Below are 12523 nucleotides of genomic sequence, written 5' to 3' on the forward strand. Positions count from 1 at the left end.
AGTCCACCAGGGTAATCCACTGGCAGGCCGCCAGACAGTTTGTTTACATTTGCATGGCCACGGTTCACAGTTCCCAGCCAATGGGAGCTGCGGGAAGCAGAAGCCAGCATGTCCCTGCGGCCCGCGCCACTTCCTGCAGCTCCCATTGGCTAGGAATGGCAAACCGCGGCCACTGGGAGCTGCGGGCGGCCGTGCAAATGTAAACAAACTGTCTGGCGGCCCACCAGCAGATTACCCTGACGGGCCGCAGGTTGCCCACCACTGATCTAGGCCTTCATCCATGAAATTCCACTGCTTAAATGGAGAACAAGTCTAGCTGTTCCTATTGCACCAAAGGATTGCAGACACCACATACTAGCATAAAAAGCACCTCAAAAACCTAGAGATGGCATCTAAACCTAGTTAACTTTTGATCCCACTGTTGGTGTCACTAGGCATAACCCTAGGTAACTCGGGAGGGTGGAAGGCCACAAAGTGTCAATGAAGCCTTCCTGCACTAGGCCTATATGAACCAAACTTCTTCCATGTTTAAACTCTAATCAACCTCAAAAGCCAGGTGCAATTGGAATATGTAAGCAACCAGTTATCTGTGTGCAACCCCCTGCTCACACCAGTATCAAGCGGTAATAATGAGGCCTGCATGTTTCTGGCTGAAGGGAAAAAGGACAAGATAACGGTTTAAAGAAGTTACTAACAAGCTAGGCTTATAGCTGCCAAGAATGACTTAACTGCTTAAATGTAATCGTTATTTGCTTAGTAACTGTTACCAGGGAAGGGAAGGGTAGAGGGGGAGGAAGGCGGGGGGGGGGAGGGGTGAGGCTTAACTGCAAAATGTATAAAAGAAGAAAAACTGTTTCTGTTAGTGTGCTTGATTTGAGACGTGCCTGTCTCCTAGCACCGCTTTGGGATCCCAAATAAACTTTGTTTGCTTCTCCACCCCTGGTGTGTTTATTGGCGCGAAGCACACCGGGCAACGAACCCCGCTGTTGCTGTCCTCGGGCACTCTGTGCCGGCAACACCACCATCACAAATTCAGCTGCGACTTAGAAAACATCTGGATTACTCTGATGGAATGGGAGAATGTGTGCCAAATTCAGGATGGATTGATTTATATTACTGATTTTAATCATAATTTAAATCAGCAGGCAGGAAACCTTAATTTAAAGAATCAATTTTATACTTTTGCATTTATACTTTCTATTTATTTTTCTAAAGAAAGTTGATTCTCATTGTTTGCAAAAAGAAGTTCCAAATTATACCTACCAAGAGGATACACTATAGCTATACACCCTTATTTAAGCAATTATATATCTTAACATTTATTATGTTAGAAAATGGTGAATGACACCTTTTTTATTTATTTCATGATTTCATTTTTACCCATCACTTGTGTCAAGCTGCATTTGAAATTCAATTAAAAATGCACAAAACCAGCATTGTAAAATGTTTTTTTTTCTTTGTTAATTAAAAACTACCTTAAATATGCATGACAAATAAAGGGGAAAAACCTAAATTTATCAAAATTAATTAATGCATTAAACAAATAAAGTACTAGCTGTATTTAATTAATTGAATGGGTTGTTTCTCATAGACTTTAAGGTCAGTAAGGACCATCGTGATCATCTAGTCTAACCTCTTGCACGGACCAAGGAGTTTAACATGTAAACAAGTCACAGGCTCAAACAAAAGCCCATGGTGCAATGAAGGTTGTTTCTGGTCAACATGTCCTTCAAGATTTGAAATCTAGCAGATCTCATCCTCTCAGACCTCATTTTTATTCAGAGATTGGAAGAGGAAAACAAGCTTTTCTTCTTTTTCAAGTCCCAATCCATTTTTCAACTTTGAATGAATTAATCATTGAAATGAACTAGCTGAATAAACTGAAAAGAAGAAAATATTCTCTCTGCACCTGCAGAAAAGACTACTGCTGTCAAAAGCTGGCTTAGCTGTTCACCAAAACCTAGTTCCAGGTGCTTAGCCAGTGATTTCCACCAGTTCTGTAACCTTTCTTTAAAACTTTAGCAGAAAGCATACTTTTTTGAAATGTAGCTTAAATGACCTCATTAGATTATAGTAAATGTAGTCCTTAATATAGGTTGCCATGTTTTCACACTTTAAATAGATTATTTTTACAAAGAAAAATGCATTTAAGAATTTTTTTTTAAATCAACTTTTATCTACCAGGACTAAATTTAGGCAACAACATTTGGACAAGGAGGTGCAGATCAAAATTATCTGGATCAGCACAATACAGTTGCCAAATTACAGTTTTTGCAAATTTCTTTTATCAGGAAGTGTTGAGACCCAGATTTTTTTGGTTAAATAGTAGAAGCAACACTCATTCTCCATTTCAATAACATAGTTATCTAGTTTGTGGCCAAAATCTGGAAGGATCGAAATGTCAGATCAGTGTTTTGGGGCCAGATTTTTAAAGTGCAGTAGTAGTAGCTATGTTCTGCATTCCAATGAAAACTGAAGGCTTGAAAACCACCATGATCCCCTAGAATCCCAGTACCAGACTGAGGCTTTTGTAGCACTCACTGTTGCACTGAGCGGCAATAACATCTTTTTAGTTTGTATGTTTTTGCTGAAGTACTAGTAGATAAATTTGTTTTGTATTTAAGCTGTGTAATTTGCAAGGTGGGGACCAAAAACTAGCCCGATGCACATTCCAGCAGATCCCAAAGCTGAGTTTTTATGGCACACTACTGCCAGGATGTATTGGGGCCAGGGAGTTATTGGTATAAGAGGAGTAGCTAACTTAAGCCTGGTCTACATTACAGAGTTAGGTTGATGTAAGACAGCTTTCATCGAGCTCGCTGTGTAAGCGTCTACACTACAATGTTGCTTCTGCTGATGTAAGTCACCAACTACATCAACTTAATAACTCCACCTCCACGAGAGGTGTAGTGCTTAGGTCAATGTAGTTAGGTGAATGCAGTGTTAGTGTAGACACTGCGTTGCTTACATTAGACTGGCGGCTGATTGGTTTTGTGAGAGTAGCAAGTTGGCAACTCTAATACCCTTGCCCCACACTGTGCCCCACGCCTCCTCTGAGGCCCCGCCCCCACTCACTCCATGCCCCCTCCCTTTGTTGCTCACTCACTCATTTTCACTGGGCAGGCTCAGGGGGCTGGGGTGAGGGAAGGGGTGAGGGCTCCGACTGGGGGTGTGGGCTCTGGGGTGGGGCCAGGGATGAGGGATTTGGGGTGCAGGAAGGGGCTCCGAACTGGGGGGTGGAGCCAAAGGGTTTGGAGTATGAGAGGGGGGCTCCCGGTCGAGGCAGGGGGTTGGGGTGTGGGAGGAGGTATGGGCTCTGGGCTGGGGGTGCAGGTGCCAGGGTGGGGCCAGAAATGAGGGGTTCAGGGTGTGGGAGGGGGCTCTGGGCTGGGTCAGGGGGTTGGAGTGCGGGGGAAGGGTTCCGGCTGGAGTTGCAGGCTCCGATGTGTGGCCGGGGATGAGGGATTTGGGGTGCAGGATGGGCCTCTGGGCTGGGACCGAGGGGTTCGGAGGGTGGAAGCTGGATCAAGGATGGGGCAGAGGGTTGGGGCACGGGGGTGGGGGAGTGAGGGCTCCGGCTGGTGTGTGGGCTCTGGGGTGGGGATGAGGGGTTTGGGGTGCAGGAGGGTGCAGTGGATTGTGATTGAGTGGTTTGGAGGGCAGGAGGGGGATCAGGGTTGGGGGAGGGGGTTGGGGCACAGGAGGGGGTCAGGGATGCAGGCTCTGGGTGGCACTTACCTTAAGCAGCTCCCAGAAGGAGCAGCATGTTCCCCCTCTAGCTCCTACGCGGAGGCACAGCCAGGCGGCTCCGCCCCATCCGCAGGTGCTGCCCCCACAGCTCCCATTGGCCCTAGTTTCCAGCCAATGGGAGCTGCGGAGGCAGCGTGCAGAGCCCCCTGTCTGCCCCTACGCGTAAGAGCTGGTGGGGGACATGCTGGCTACTTCCCAAGAGCCATGCAGAGGCTAGCAGGGAGCCTGCCAGCTCCGCTGCATGGCACCGCCAACCAGTCAACGGCCTGGTCAGCAGTGCTGACCGGAGCTGCCAGGATCCCTTTTTGACCAGGTGTTCCGGTTGAAAACTGGACACCTGGTCACCCTAGCGGCTGACAGCCAGGAGCCCTGCTGCGCTAATACTCGGAACAGCGGGCCTCCGGCTGACAGCCCCAGGCTGCCAGGGTCACCACCTGGTTGATATTTGATCGGCCAGGTTGGGCTTTTTTATGGATTTGACAGTTGCCAGAAAAATTATTTAATCTGTAGGTTGTTGGTTTTTTTTTTTTAAACGTGGGTCTAAAGATTTGCATTCTTATCACAATACACTGGGATATCTAATGTTAAAAGTTTCTCTGTTCAGCCTCAGATGCTGCAGTGCTCCCACTTCCACAGTTTAAGTAAGAAAATGATGTTAATCATATTTATAGATTCTCTCTCTAAATACTCTAGATACTATAAGTGACTGTTGAAGGTGGTGGATTGCAGAGTTGGCTTGTGATTGGGGTTGCAGCAGGCTTGCTTTGTGGAGCAAGGGAATGTCTGTTTTTTTTTTTTTTGCTTTTCAAAGGTAATAACCCTGTCTGGCTGACAGCCCCAGTGAAATCAGTGCAAGCGCTCCTGGTGAGGACTCACACTGTTGACAGAAGGAGCTAGTGTGGATATGCCAAGCTGTTTTAATTACTGCAGTGGCCGTACATCAAAGTAACTTAAGTCAATTTTGAGATGTAGGCTAGGGTTGCCAACTTTCTAATCACACAAAATCGAACACCCTTACCCTGCCCCTTCTCCAAGGCTCTGCCCCCCACTCCATTCCCCCTCCCTCTGTCGCTCATTCTTCCCACCTTCACTGGGTTGGGGTATGGGAGGGGGTATGAACTCTGGGATGGGGCCAGGGATGAGAGGTTTTGGGTGGAGGAGGGGGCTCTGGGCTGGGGCAGGAGGTTAGGGTGAGGGCTTTGGACTGGGGCAGTGGATTGGGATGCGGGAAGGGGTGAGGGCTCCAGTTAGGGGTGCGGGTTCTGGGGATGAGGAATTTGGGGTGCAGGAGGGGACTCCAGGCTGGGGCAGAAGTTGGGGTGCAGGGTCCCGGCAGCCCTCTGAGGAATCGGCTGCCAGGTCCCTGCGGCCTCTAGGTACATGGATGGCCAGGCAGTTCTGCACGGTGCATGCTATCTTCGCGCCCACAGATGCTGCCCCTCACAGCTCCCAATGGTCGCAGTTCCCGGCCAATAGGAGCTGCAGAACCGGCACTAGCAGCAGGGGCAGCACGCAGACCCTCCCAGTTCCTGGCCACCGCAGCACCTAGGGGCTGCAGGGGCCTGGTGGCCTCTTCCAGGAGCAGCACAGAACTAGGGCAGTTAGGGAGCCTGCCTTGGGCCGAGGCTCCCGCTGTGCCACCGACTGGATTTTTAACAGCCCAGTCAGCAGTGTGCCGGTCAAAAACCGGATGCTTGGCAACCCTAGGATAGACTTGCCCTCATTCTCCATCTAACCAGTGGAAGTTGGGAAGATAGGACCCAAGGATCCCAAAGGACCACTATCCTTTCCCAGAAAACACAGCACCGTCAATACTCACTTCTTGTAACACCCTCTAAAGGCTCCTGGGTGCGGCTTTACAGTACAGGGGACAGGAGAGAGGACGCTGCCAGGCCCAAACTCGACCTCTCATCACTCAGTGCGTGCGTGCAAGGTGAAGGAAGGACCCCCGAGAGCTGCTCACCTGGGACAGGTGCAGCTGGGAAAGGAGTGTCTATTCAAGTGCCTGATTTTTACACACACAGATACCCGCCAACGCCATGATGGGTGTATTGGTTGGACTGGCTAGTCGGGCCCCGCTGCCTTTGCCAGACTCTGCGAGCATATTTTTTTAATCGTTTTATTCCCTACCGCACTTCCCATCAGGCATAAACAAGGGACGGCTTTAACGAGTGGCGCCGCAAAGCGCGGCGAGGTTTGCACGACAGTCCGGAGAAGGGAAGAAGGAAGGACCCCTCTTCTTCGGTGCTGCCCGGGAAGGAAGATGGCGGCTGAGGTAAAGTCTGTGCTCTTCGTGTGTCTGGGTAAGTGCGGGGCGGCCGCGCAGGCAGGACTGGAGCGGGGACGTGTCCCCAGGGCTGGGGTGGGAAGGGGTCAGGGGCGCCTGGGGGCTGAGGCACCCAGGGTTGTTGGATGGAGAGAGGGCCGTTCCCGCCTCCCTCTGCGACAGCCGCAGGAGGGTGGGGAGGGAATTAGCAGGATCCCTACTGGGAAGGGGGTAGAAGTGGAGTCCACCCCCCCCACCCCCGACAGCAGGCCGGAGAGGTGGAAATTAGCAGGTCCCCTGCTGGGAAGGAGATAGGAGTAGAGTTCGTCCTCCCCTACCCTGAATAGGGTCCCCCCTCCCCACCAGGAACGAGTAGACGGTGAGTAAACCAGTGGGGGGCTTTCTAGGAGGAGGGGGGGGGGAGGTAGCTGTGCACCGTGCATAGGGGAGGAGCTCATGGCAATGTAATAAACACTTCTGGTATCTCCTACCCACCATCATTCCCCTTCCTAATCTATTTGCCCACCCCCAACAAGCTGTTATCTCTGCCCGGAGGGCTTGATACAGTGTCACAGTAAGTGTAACGCTAGGCTGTATGTTCATGTTTAGTACCTATCTGCCAAAGTTTACAGAGAAGTTACTGGTTATGATACTATTCAGTGTTTTCATCGATGAGTTGACTAATGGGGCAGAGTGTATGCTTATAAAATGTGCATGTGACACCAAGCTTGCAGGGGTTGCAAACAAATTGGAGAATTTTCTGAAATCAACAAGATGAATATCAGTGAAGAGAAATGAGTAGTATTTCACTTATGAAGGAAAAACTAAATGTTCTGTTGCAAAATGGGGAATAACTGACTAATTGGTAGTACTGCTGGAAAGGATCTGCAAGTTAGTGGATTACAAATTGAATATGAGTTAATAATCTAATGCAGTTGTGAAAAGGGTTAATATCTTTTTGAGGTGTATTAACCAGAGTGTCATATGTAAGACACAGGAGGTAAGTGTTCCCCTCCACTCTGCACTGATGAGGCCTCAGCTGGAGTACTGTGTCCAGTTATGGACTCCACACTTTAGGAAAGATGTGGACAAATTGGAGAGAGTCCAGAGAACAACAAAAATTATAAAAGGTTTAGAAAATCTGACCTATGATGAAAGGTTAAAAAAACTGGGCATCTTTAGTATTGAGAAAGAGGACTGAGGGGAATCTGATAGATGTCTTCAAATATGTTAAGGGCTGTTATAAAAAGGACTATATTTAATTTTTCTCTATGTCCACTGAAGGCAGGGCAAGAAATAATGGGCTTAATCTGTAGCAAAGGAGATGTAGGTTAAATATTAGGAAAAAACTGCCTAATATAATGGTAGAAAAGGTCTGGAATAGATTTCCAAGGGAGGTTGTGGAATCCCCATCATTGGGAGGTTTTTAAAGAACAGGTTAGACCTGTCAAAAATTATCTAGGTTTACTTGGTCCTTTCTTGGTGCAGGGGGCTGGACTAGATGACTTCTGATGGTCCCTTCCAGACCTATGATTCTCTGAATCTGGCTACCTGGCCCTTAAAATCTCCCTGATGCATTGGAAGATGATCCTTGAGAAGACAAGTCTTCATTTGTTAAATTAGAACTGTGTTATGGAAACATCAGTAAAGATATGCACACAATCTGCTTTGCATTTGTAAATAAATATTCATTACACTGCAAATTACAGTTTAGTGCTTGATAATGTCTTCTGTCTGCAGTAAATAAAACAGATAATAACCATTAATGGAGCACATCTAGACTGTAAGCTTTCTGGGGCAGGGACATGGCTTACTCTGTGTGTCTAGTCCAGAGTTAAATAATACTAGAGAAACTTGGGAATGGAGAGAATAAATCATATTCACTATTTTCAGGGAAGAATGAACAAAGTCAGAAAGTACAAGCGATAGGGTGAAATCACTGTAATAAATGTTGTCAACTTCCCTGGAATTTCCCCTCATCTTATATTAGCTATCCAAAAGAGTTGGTGCCATATGACAACAAGGGCTGAATGATGTGGGAAACCGCTTTCTTTTTTAATAACTGCTGACCTGTCCAAGTTTCATTCATTTAAAGTATTTTAAGACTGCATTGAGCTTTTCTCAAGGGATAGCTCAGTGGTTTGAGCATTGGCCTGCTAAACCCAGGGTTGAGAGTTCAATCCTTGAGGGGGTCACTTAGGGATCTGGGGCAAAATCAGTACTTGGTCCTGCTAGTGAAGGCAGGGGGCTGGATTCGATGACCTTTCAAGGACCCTTCCAGTTCTAGGAGATAGGATATCTCCATTAATTCAATTCAGTTCAATAATTCAGCCAGTGTTGGGTTTTGCTGTGTTTCAGCAGTTATCTAAAATTTCCCCTGTGCCCTAAAAGGTAATCTTGATACATTAGTAAAATTTTAAATCTATGTAATATTTTTGATTAAAAAGAAAAATCAATCAATTCAAAAATATGAATGTTATTTTTAACACACACTGCAAATATCTGAAACTTTCAATATTTCAAATGTTCAGTTGTTTGAAGGGAGAGACAGCCTGTCATTTCTGAAGTTATCCCATATGCACTTGAGAGTTGATTCCAGAGAGTACAAGTATTCATGTGAAGTCAGGTTGTTTACTTCTATATTTGTTTTGAAAAACTAATAGTCAAATATTCACTTAACATCTGTTTTCTATTTGTAACAAGAGAGGCAGATATTCATTACGCAGCAAAATATAATCTAATTAATAGTTGCATAATTAGATTGCTTCTGAATTTTTTCCTACCACAGAACAATAAATGAAGCATCCAGCAACATACGTAACCCAAATACATAAAAAGGAATTGGAACTGAGAAGAGGTGAACAGGTTGCAGTTTTTATTTAATTTAAGGGAAGACATTTTTAAAAAAAAGTTTACTCTTCTTACTCTTGTGTAGTACCTTTTGTTTTAGGAGCTCACCCATTAATTTACCTAATGCCACTAATAGGCAGATAATTATACCTTAAATGCAGATCATTAGATTCTGTCTCTCTCATAGCTGACTTTGTCCAAGGGCATGCAACGAGTTAGAGCTCCTGAGTTCTATTCCTAACTTTCAATCCTCTGCTCTATCCCCTATCTATTCATTTTACAGAAGTTAGAAACATTACATTTGACATACTGATTGAAAAGTCTCAGCCATATGGGCTATAGCTCACAAATATAAACTCTGCTGGTCACTTCACTTGAAAGGCTTCAGTAAGAATCACTTTTGTTTTATGCTTCCAGTAGTTGGAGTTGAAGGGAGATGTCCTTGCTATTAAAAAGTGAGTGAAGAAAAAAATGTATCTTTTGGAGAAAACTACCATACATCCAGTTGCTTTCCTCACACATGAAAAATATTTTTTTATTTTTATTTAAAAAGCTTTTGTAGCTTTATTAAGTTATGATCTCAGAAGCTCACATAGCAAGGAAGTCAGCCCAGATATGTATTTGAACAGAAGGTCCCAGTATATTGCCAAATGTGTAGCTGGTGAAACATTAAATGATATACTGTCCTCTGATACATATTGGAGCAATGCCCTGCTTAGTGCCTGTTTACATTAGAGAAATTTGCACTAGTGTAACTACACCAATGCAAACCCTTAATGTGTATGCACTGCACCAATCTAAAGTGGGGGTTACACAGGTGCAGTTTCCTCTGGTGATTCCATATTAAGTTGCATTGATGTAAACTCATCTTTATAATGATGCTGCATATGTACATTACCAGTGCAAATTTCTATAATGTAGACAGTGGATGAGGGACATTGTGTTTCTTCATCTGAGGGATCCTGATTGTAATCCTTTAAAAAAATAATCCATGCACTTTTTGCAGGAGTTGTTGGATGGCTTTTGTGTTCTGGTGAAATTCCAATTGATCTTATTTATTATAAAACTAGGTAATATGTTTTGCATGATTGTATTTCCCCCTACAGTTTCAATTAGATGTCATCCTTTACTTGTATTGAAGTAGTATATAGCAGTGCTTCTCAAACATTTTTTTTCACGGACCACATGAAAATTGTTGAGGGTCTCGGCGGACCACTTAATAATCTTTCCAAATGTTATTTGTACCATTAGCTAACTATTGTAAAGCGCTTTGGATAAAAGCGCTATATAAAAAAACCTTAATAATAATGAAAGTTTTTTTTTGTTCTACAAATAAAAGCACCCAACTCATATTTTAATATCAGTAGTCTTTCCTTTCTAATGTGTGCCCTCTCCTCTCTCCTCCCCCCCGGTTGCAGTCCCCGAGCTGGGGCTCGGGGGGGGGGGGGGGGGGGGGGGAGGGGCCTCTCCCCCTTTCCCCTGCTGCAGCAGCCCCTGAGCTGGGGCTGGGAAGGAGAGCCGTCTCTCCCTGGCAGCCGCAGCCCTGGAGCTGGGGAAAGTCGCCTTTTTCTCTGGCCACCGCAGCCCTGCATGTCCCAAATTCCCCCCTCCCCCTCTTCTCACCCCACTGTTCCCTCCCACCTTCCCCCATTCCCTCCCAAGGCCACCACCTCACCTTACATGTGTCTTCTTTAGGGTACAGGTACCTAATTAGTGGAGCCACGCCTATGCGGCTCCACTAATTAGGTGAGTGGCCCTTCATTGTATGCAGCTGCCCAGGCGTGCACCTTAGAGGGAATTATCTGCAGACCACCTGAATGGAGCTCGCGGACCACTGTTTGACAACCTCTGGTATATAGGGTTTTCATGCAATATCACATATCCAGAAGTGTATTCTGCCCCCTCCCTCCCTCGCCCCACATTGCCATGAAGCATTCTGCCTATAGAAAAATCAAGTTTCATCACTCAACCATGCTAACATTACTTCTCTCTTAGTGGAGGGACCACTTCTTCTAAGAAAATAGTCCATTCTTCATATGTGTTCTGTCCATGATGTCTGCTAAATCCGTCAACAAGGGTGTCAATTGGCATCATGTTATCTCTTGCCCCAGTTAATCATTGCAGGGCTGAGGCATATTGCTGGTACAAGATGGGGAAGTTTGCACTTTTTCTCCTGTCTGTGATACCTAGTTTGTTGCTTAAGAGATTGAAGGGAAAAGACAATATACACAAAATAGACATCACTTTCTATATGGTGGCTTTCCAAATAGATTTACCAGTGTGGCGTACTTTGACATACTGTTTGGCAAATAATAAATTATATGTACTACAAAAGAACCACATTTTTTTGCTAACTGCAGATGCACATACTATGTTGCGTTTTAATTACCACAGGTTCTGTATGTTCATAAAATGTGAAGATCTTATTTATTGTAATAAGATAATTTGCACAAAAGGGGTCAGAACTAAGTTGCTTCAGAGTCTTAATTCTGAATTTCTGGACATGACTGTGACAAAGTCTCGAAAGTTAATGTTGCATTATAATATCTTAGTTCCTCTTCCATCTTTTTTAATGAATTAAATGACTTTCACAGATGTTCTAGAGGGAAGAGAAATCTGTTAATTACTGTAGGGTTACTTTCTTTTGTTGAATGACCCTTCAAAAGGTGATGTTAATAAAGCATTAATTTAAACTTTTTAAAAAGTGATCTCATCTGATTGTATCACTGTCAAAAACCACCACCAGGTACTGTTCAAAGTCAAAAATGGAACTCTGATTTTTGTGAGGTGAAAGAAAGTGACTTCCCTTCAACAGAAATATAAATGGAAATACAAATATACCTCATTGATTTGAATGTGAACTAAAACATCAAAGAAGTGTAATTGTTTGTTTTATATCAAGCACCGCTGTAATAGAATATTAAATGATAACAGCTTTGTATCCGTGAGAAGCTTCAGAATAGATTCATCTGGGTAGCAAGTATTACTGGATTGCTTAAGCTATAATTTAGTATCCACCACTCACCTAAAGCTCTATAACCATGTTATATAACTCCTTCAACTTATTTTAGTGTGCAATGTGCAATAGGCTGAAAGTGAAATGTATTTCAGGCTTATTTAATGTTGTTTCAGTTTAATTATGTGGCAAGACATTTACTTCAACCAGTGGCACACCAGCAAAATCCCATTGTCCTCTCAGTAGGTTACTATGTGTCCAGTAACATTCCTTTTCTTTACAGGCTACTCCTTCAAACAGTTATGGTAACCCTAAGATTTTTAAACAGTGAATATTTCATAAATCCAAAAAGAGGACACGGGGTGCCGCCCCAGTCCCGCCCCCTCCCACTTCCCGCCCCCCTCAGAATCCCCCTACCTGTCCCTGACTGCCCTCTCCTGAGACCCACCCCCACCCTAACTGCCCCCAGGACCCCACCCCCTATCTAAGTCTCCCTGCTCCCTGTCCCCTGACTGCCCCAACTGCTCTCTACACCCCCTTCTCCTGACAGCCCTCCCAGAATCCCCGACCGATCTAACCCCCCCTGTTCCCTGTCCCTTGCCTGCCCCAACCGCTCTCTACACCCCCTTCTCCTGACAGCCCCCCCAGAACCTCCGACCGATCTAACCCCCCCTGTTCCCTGTCCCTTGCCTGCCCCAACC

The 12523-nt window shown here is 45.2% G+C and overlaps 1 protein-coding gene across 2 annotated transcripts in view; it reads left to right on the plus strand.

Moving 5' to 3' along the window:
- The first annotated feature begins 5959 nt into the window (after positions 1-5959).
- The window catches only part of ACP1 (acid phosphatase 1), a 27538-nt gene continuing 20974 nt past the window's right edge, over positions 5960-12523 (plus strand). Inside the window, exon 1 of one of the 2 annotated variants that reach the window (XM_026655133.1) lies at positions 5960-6053. In XM_026655133.1, coding sequence (XP_026510918.1) covers positions 6014-6053 — 40 coding nt within the window. In that variant the 5' untranslated portion in view covers positions 5960-6013. The remainder of the gene's footprint in view (positions 6054-12523) is intronic. The other variant, XM_024215778.1, reaches the window with a different exon arrangement.

Source organism: Terrapene carolina, unplaced genomic scaffold (assembly GCF_002925995.2).
Source record: "Terrapene carolina triunguis isolate 2854851 unplaced genomic scaffold, T_m_triunguis-2.0 Scaffold42, whole genome shotgun sequence".
Taxonomy (NCBI): Eukaryota; Metazoa; Chordata; order Testudines; family Emydidae; genus Terrapene; species Terrapene triunguis.